This window comes from Dendrobium catenatum, unplaced genomic scaffold (genome assembly GCF_001605985.2).
Source record: "Dendrobium catenatum unplaced genomic scaffold, ASM160598v2 fragScaff_scaffold_1284, whole genome shotgun sequence".
Classification (NCBI taxonomy): Eukaryota; Viridiplantae; Streptophyta; class Magnoliopsida; order Asparagales; family Orchidaceae; genus Dendrobium; species Dendrobium catenatum.
In genome coordinates, this window is record NW_021319746.1 from 271,550 (window position 1) to 279,825 (window position 8,276).

The 8,276-nt window shown below is 35.4% G+C and overlaps 1 protein-coding gene across 2 annotated transcripts in view; it reads right to left on the reverse strand.

Annotated features, from left to right (window-relative positions):
• Nucleotides 1-7,538, reverse strand: part of LOC110107706 (zinc finger CCCH domain-containing protein 59) — a 79,424-nt gene extending 71,886 nt beyond the window's left edge. For both annotated transcript variants that reach the window (XM_028699425.1, XM_020838046.2), the window contains exons 1-5: nucleotides 7,368-7,538; nucleotides 6,983-7,256; nucleotides 6,750-6,879; nucleotides 6,533-6,652; nucleotides 5,356-5,473 (exon numbers count right to left, since the gene is read on the reverse strand). In XM_028699425.1, coding sequence (XP_028555258.1) covers nucleotides 5,356-5,473; nucleotides 6,533-6,652; nucleotides 6,750-6,879; nucleotides 6,983-7,256; nucleotides 7,368-7,448 — 723 coding nt within the window. In that variant the 5' untranslated portion in view covers nucleotides 7,449-7,538. The remainder of the gene's footprint in view (nucleotides 1-5,355; nucleotides 5,474-6,532; nucleotides 6,653-6,749; nucleotides 6,880-6,982; nucleotides 7,257-7,367) is intronic.
• Nucleotides 7,539-8,276: the final 738 nt, after the last annotated feature.

Sequence of the window (8,276 nt, forward strand, 5' to 3'; positions counted from 1 at the left end):
CCTTGACCCCGCGACCTGACCGGGCAGGTCGAACCCTGCCAGGGGGCAGCACCCCTTGGACCCCTGGCAGACCGGTATATTGTTGTAGTCATCATATTTAGTAGTAGTTGTTAGTATTAATCTGCTTCTTCATGAGTGCATGCTTATATAAGTTTTCTTGATATAGAATAAATGAAGCATTATGTTTAGGGGTTTGATATATTATACTAATATATTCTTCTCATAAAGGATGGTTAGAAGTAAGGATAAAGCTGCGGCAGGTCATAAAAAAGATCCATCACGGAAATATAGCACTCAGGTGGATGTATGGGGAAGTGATAAAATATATATCTATCTAAAATGCAATTACTGTGATAAAATTATGAAGGGTAGTGTGACTAGGATGAAAGATCACCTTTCAGGGTCTCACAAGAATGTTAATCCACGCTCCAAAGTTCATGATAATGTAAGTGAGGAGATAAAATCATACATGAATAAGTCTACCACGTCAAAACATATTGCACAGAAACAATTTGAGGATAGAGTTGATGTTGGCTCTTACTACGGGAGTGAGCGCAGCGTTAAAGATTTTGTCTTCTTCGATGAAGCCCATTTCATCTAGGAGTGCTAGAGAGCCTATGGATAATTATATGGTGGACACATCAAAGGATATGCCTCCTATTACACAGAAGATGGCCCCAGAAAATACAAGGGAGACAAGGAGAAGAGTGTGTAAGGATATAGGCAAATTCTTCTATGAAAATGCAATTTCATTTAATGTTGCAACATCACCTGCCTATTACAACATGATTCGTTCAATTGGAGAATTTGGGAGAGGGTTCAAACCTCCAACCATGTATGATTTGAGAACATGGATTCTGAATGAGTTGAAAAGCACTGATAAAAGCATCGAAGAAATTAAGAGGACTTGGACCCAAACAGGACTAACAATTATGTCAGATGGGTGGTCTAGCATTAAACATAGAAGTCTAATCAATATTCTCATTAATAATCATTATAATAATGTATTTTTAAGATCAGTTGAAGCATCTGACCAGGTCAAACATGCTGAGTTCATATTTGAATTATTAGATAGCATTGTTGACGAGGTTGAAGAACATTTGGTTGTACAAGTTGTGACAGATAATGCAAGTGCTTACAAGGCTGCAGGTAACAAACTTATGAAGAAGAGGAAACATCTGTATTGGACACCATGTGCTGCACATTGTATATATCTGATTCTTGAGAAGCTTTGCAAGCTACCTCAACATAAGAATGCACTTACTAAAGCAAAAAAAATAACCAAATTTATTTACAGCCACTCTTGGAATCTAGTTCTTATGAGAAAATTTTCAAAGAAAGAAATTCTAAGGCCAGCAGCAACAAGATTTGTCACCACTTACTTGATCTTAGAAAGCATGATGAATGCTAGACAACCTTTAGAGGCTATATTCACATCTACACAGTGATTGAGTTGTGCTTGAGTGAAGAAAGCTGAGGAAAAAGATATTAGAAAAATTGTTTTAAATGATATAATTTGACAAAGTATCTTATATGTCATTATAACCACTAGACATTTGGTTCAAGTTTTAAGGATGATAGATGCTGAGAAGAAGCCTGCAATGATTTCATCTACAATGCCATGGATGAAGCCAAAGAAATGATTGTCTCCAACTTAGGAGGCGAAGAGGGTACTTTAGGAAAATTTGTAATATTATTGATGATAGATGGGAGCCACAACTTCACCGGCACTTGCATGCAGTTGGTTATTACCTAAATCCTCAATATCAATATGCAGAGAATAAGTCTACAAACTCTGAAATAAAGTCGGGATAGTATCATTACATGGATCGACTAATAAATGATGCAACTAAAATATCAAATGTTTACATACAATTTGTACCTTTTAGGAACAAAGAAGACTTTTTTAGATTACAACAAGCAAAGGATACAATTGACAAACGATCTCTAGGTAATTTTTTTTAATGTTTAAAACATTTATTTAAAAGTTATTTTTCGCATTAATTAAACTCTCTTATATAAATATTAATTGAGTGGTGGATTCAATTTGGCGGTGGGATTCCAGAACTGCAGCATTTTGCTGTGAAAGTTTTGGGCTTGACATGTTTTTCATCTGGCTATGAAAGAAATTGGAGTACCTACAATCAAGTACATACAAAAAGGAGAAATTGCTTATCCACATTGAGGATAAATTCACGGGTGTACATTATGTATAATAGAAGATTCAGAGATAAGAATTTGAAGAAAAAATGATTAATGGATGATGAATATCCTTTGCTTTACAAGGAAGTGGCATCTGATGATGAGTGGTTTGTAGATGATGAAAATGAAATGATACCGTCTGAAGTATAAGATGAAGATTTAAATATTGATTTCTTTGATGGTCTTAAAGCATCTACATCCATCATAACTCAAGAACAAATCAAAAAAGGTATATAAATAATAAAGTTTACTTAGACTTTTATTAACATATTACACTATTATTTATTTTGAGATTATTCAAAAATATTTAGGGAAAAAGAAGATAACTGGTATTGAGGAATGACCTGATTGGGAGACATTGGACTCTATATGAGAGGACGAAGGGGAGAGAGCAATTCATCATACTGATGATTCAAATGAAGACCCCCTTAGTGATGACAGTGCTGATGACTTGTGAGTTCTTATGTGATATGTCATTGTTATTTATTTTTGGAATTATATGTTAATGAAAAGAATACTGTGATTTGGAAAAAATGGAGTTTAAGTTGAATTATATTTCATGTTGTCTTATTATTGAGATATTTTGATTTCATTTCATATCTTATGCATTTTTATGTTTTATATATTATTTACTCATTAGTATATACAAAATTTATGATTTTATGTTTACGCAATTTTTTAATTTTGAGACTTACGCCTCAAAACGCCTTGAGGCTTACGCCTCGCCTCACGAACGAAAAACGCCTCAATACCCGATTACGCAATTTTAAACATTGATTCCACCATGATGCAATGAAAAATCTGGAGGTGACAAAGTGTGTTAGTTAAAAAAGACTCCATATGGGCTAAAGCAGTCACTTAGAGTTTAATTTGAAAGATTATCAAATTTTATGTCACTCAATGGATATTGGCGAAGCCAAGGAGGGGACCATACATTATTCTTCAAGCACTCAGACTAAGGGGGGGCATAATTTTATTAGTTTTTGTGGATGATATCATCTTGACTGAAAATGATGAAAAGGAGAAACTGATTTTAAGGAAATATCTTGCCAAGGAATTTAAGATCAAAGAACTTGAAATATTAAAATATTTTTTTGGAACTAAAGTGATCCACTCCAACAGAGGAATCTTCATTTCACAATAGAAATACATTAATGATCTTCTTAAAGAAGCAGATAAACTAGCTTGTAAACTAGCACCAATACCAGTAGAACCAAATCTTAAATTAGAGGAAGCTAAAAAAACCAGACATAAACAAGGGAGCTTACTAGAGACTTGAGGGAAAATCGATCTTCCTTTCTCACACTAGACCAAATATAGCATTTGATATAAGCATGGTCAGCCAGTTCATGCAAAATCCAAAGAAGACTCACGTACAAGCTGTAGACAGAATACTGCACAACTTTAAAGGGAATCCAGGTAAAGGGGTTTTCTTCAAAAGAGACTGTGAAATAACCCTAGAAACATATAATAATGTAGATTACACAGGATCACCAATAGATAGATGATCTACCTCAAGATACTACACATTCCTTGAAGGAAACCTTATTACATTGAGCAAGAAATAGAGTATAGTGGCAAAGTCCAGTGCAGAAGCAGAGTACAGAGCTATGGCCTTAAGAATGTATGAGATACTATGGAGCAAGATGATTCTAGAAGACCTAAGAATAAAGTGGGAAGGACCCATAAGCTACACTATGACAACAAATCAGGAATCAACATAACTAACAATATGATTCAGTATAACAGGACTAAGCATATAGAAGTGGATATACAATTTATAAAGGAGAAATTAAATAATGTTCTTATATGTATCTATCATGTCTCATCAAAAGATTAAATTGCAGACATTCTTACTAAGGGACTTGATAACTCTACCTTCCTAGGACTGATTACCAAGCTGAGAATGACAGATCTATATTCCCCAACTCAAGGGGGAGTGTTAAATCTCAATCGTCTCTTAATACTTAATCTCACAGCCATGATGGAAATCTGTGGGAGGCTCATCTAGATCATGTCAATCTTTGTTAAATCCCAACCATCCCTTGACACTTGATCCCATGGCCAAGATGGGAATTCGTGGGAGGCTCACCTGGATCACGCCAAGCTTCTTCCATATTTGGGTGGCTGATTTAGAAAGAATTATATTAGGGCAATTATGCATTATTCTATAATTGGTTGTTTCTTCATTAAGATATCTTGTATAATAAATCTATAAATAGGGATAATTTTGTGCAATAAAATTAAGCTTTTTCTCTCTCCAATTCAGTGATTTTAACAATTAGGGCCCTTGGATGATAGGTTTACATGATTATAAGAAAAGGCCAAATGTAATCCCTCAACTGTTTATATGTGGTTAATTTACAAAGCATCACTCAACTGTTCATATGTGGTTAATTTACAAAGCATCACTTTATTTTTAATTTAGTTCATCACATATATTAAATTGATTCAAAATTGTCCCTCATTAAATAAATGGGGATCAATTTTATGTAATCAAAGCACTAACGTGGGATCAATTTTGCATCCCAAATTCTATTTCTCTCTTAAGAAACATTTAGGATCAATTTTATACTGTCAAAGGACAAAATTGAAGAAATATAATATTCTAGGATTGAATTGACTACAAACGAATAATCGAGAGACTATTTTGGATTTTTTCATCATGATTACCATCATCAATTGACATCACAATACAATCTAAATGGGTCCCACATACAATAAAAGATACGCTTTTAGACTATTAAATATTGTGCAAGTTTTGGGGGTAACCAATCATAAAGTGCATTCTTAGAATTGATTTGGCATAAGTAGGTAAATACATGGAAACAATCATCAGCCGTTCCTCTCCTTTTAAACAGTTTTTCCCTTGGATGCCAAATACATTGCTAGTTAGCACTAACACCTAACCATGAATATTGCATTGCACAATACGAGCTAAGTAGCATAAGCGTTCAAGCAGACCACTACAAGACTTTCAGATTCATCACAGAACTTTGTACAGCAGAAATGTGATTAACAAAGTAACAATAAGCAAAGAAGTCAAAAGTTCATAAGTCTGCAAGCCAGATAAAAGACCCGGATGGAATTACTACATTGATAAATGAAAGCAAAGGTCAGAAACACAAAAGTATAAGGTTCAAAAAGTTATACCTGTTTTTCTTTGTTCCCTACAGTAGCTAGACCAAGAAAACGAGTAACATGTACAGCATCATCATTGGAATAAGGTTCACGTGCATAAAATACATCTTTAGTTCCAGCAATATGATACCTATACAAAAGGTCAACAACCTCAATTGCACAAATATGGTGAACAAACCAAAAACATATTTGCTTTCCACAACAAAGAACAGAAGCAAGAATCTAGAATGAATTTGTCTATAAATCAACTCCAAAAATTATGTGAAGATACGTGAAAGAGAGTAACCATGAAAATAAGTAGATACAACAAAAAGAATAGTCACAAACCATAAATATTTGTCCATGGTAGCTGAGTTGTAATAGGTATTTCTTTAAAAATAAGATAGAATCATACTCCAAATATTTTATTAATTAATAAATAAGACACAAGGTCAATTACAAATAAATAGACGAGAGATCAATTATTGATAAGAGGAGAACAAAACAACAACAACAACAATAACAAACCTCTATCCACTACAATGCCCGATGCATTCCTTCACTTCAACCATCCAACATGAATTCTATTAATAATATCCTGTCCTATTTCACCATCGCTTTGAACAATAGACCCAATATAACTTAAACGTATTGTCTTTTTAATGAAATGGTCAAAGAATGTCACAATCTCACCATTATATCTATTGCTCCTAAAATTACACTACATGTATTTGGTTATAATTCAAGTTTTTCTTCAACTCCTCCTCTAGTCTTATCAACAAGAAGAATATCATTAGCAAAAATCATACACCAAGGTACATCCTCATGCAAATGTCCAGTAAGAACATCCATGATGAAAGCAAAAAGCTTTGGGCTTAAAGCTAATCCTTGGTGTAATCCAACTAAAATACGAAAATACTTGGTCAAATAACATTATGTTTGAACACAAATATCAACACCTGCATACATATCCTTAATGACTTAAAAAACATAATTAACTCTTTTCTTTCCTAGAAATCTCGAGAGCACTTCTCTTGGGACTTTATCATATGCTTTCTCTAAATCAATAAATATCATAGGTAAATGCTCTTTACTCTCTCTATAATTCACCATCAAACCTCTCAACAAATTTATAGCTTTCATGGTAGACCTACCCAGCATGAATCCAAACTTAATTTGAATTTAAAACCAATCACAATCAAACACTTACCGAGGCTTTATCTCCACAGCCAGTTCCGCAACAACAGGATCACTGCCCGAAGGATCTGATACTCCTAGGGCTGCCTCAGATAAATCAGTTCTATTCCAGACCCCAGATGGCCATTCATTAGTAATCACGAGTCAAGGAAGCCGGATAACACCAATGCAACATGAACAAGCTTCAAAAAAACATGACTTGAACCAGAAACGAAAAGGAAGAAGGATATGTCATGAAAATATCCACAACTCCTGGCTCCTCCGCTAAGGCTCTCAATGCATCGACATCGTCTCTACTGTACCGCCCATTACCTTCGGCATCGGGAATTTGCCTACCGGACAAATAAAAAATCGATAAACCTACAATAACTCAAAGCAGTGCACAAGAATTAGTACCATCAATAGCAGCATATAACAAAGGGAGAAACTTGGGAAGCGACAGGTAAGAAAACAGGGTACATACCATGGAAGGAGAACTTGCCGCTACCCTTGAGCCAATAGAGATTAGGGCAGACCTCAAGGCCATCCATCTTGAAGCCCTTGTTGGAGGGGATCTTGGCGGCAGCAGAGAGGAAGCGAGTGGCTCCAGCACCATAGTCTCCAATGAAGTAGGTGGAGATGGGGATGGGAGACAAACCATCAAGGTAATTAGCGACCTCCTCCAGATTATCGGCGGTGTCAGGGAAAAACTGGCCGACGCAGAGGAGAGCGTCGAAGGGACCGGTGGACTTATTCACCTGCAGGATTTAAGGACGGAGGCAAGAGAACCAGGATGAGGGTTAGTTTTGATACCATAGCAGGAAATATAGTAGGTGGGAGAGAGAGAGCCGGATAGGGAAGAGATGGACCGATTGGACTCGCTTGAAGAGCTGGTTGAGGCGACCGAGGACATCGCCGCAGAGAAGAATTCTTGGAGAAGATGAGACCATGAGGATTGACGAGAAGAGGCGGGAGAGGGAGATTTTTTGAGAAATTAAAAGACGAAGTGAATGAGAACAAGATAGAAAGAGAGGCGAGGCGAGGCGAGGCGAGGCGAGGGTTTAGGACTTTCTAAGGATGGGAAGCATAACAGTTTAAGATGCGGTGCCGATAAACGGTAAGAGGGTGATTTTATTTTAGTGGGATTTAATAAATTTTGTGAATTCAAATTTATAAAATTTTATTTAATTATTTTTTATTATTTATTTAATTATGTTTACATAACTAGATATTGGATTGTTAATTACAAGGCTAATTAATTAATTAATAATTTAAGAATTTTTTATAAAAAATAATTTTGATTATGGCATTAATTAACTAGTTAGTTTTTAATATTCCTGTTATATTAATTAAGTTCAATAGAATTAATTTATAATTTAATTGATAGGTCGCCTAGGGGTTTGCTGTTCAACTTCTCCATTTCTTTTTTTTTCTTTTTTTGGACATTTAGGCCATTTAAGTCAAATTCACACACACAACGCATACACATAGACTCAAACATTGGACCTCTTAGTTGGAAGCCTAAGCTCTCAACCAATAGGCCAAGGAGAGTTGTGTGTAACTTCTCCATTTCTTCGTTCAAGCTTCTTTTGGTGGCCATTTCTTTGTTGCTGCTACACTTCGCGTGCTTCACGTAAAATAGTGTTTCATTGTTGTAGCTTCTCCTAGCAACCATTGCTTCGTCGATTCGCTTGTTCGACGACATCGGATTTGATGTCATGACATGAGCTCACTCGCTGCGAATGTAACATCTTTCTCATAGTAAGTATTCACTCCTA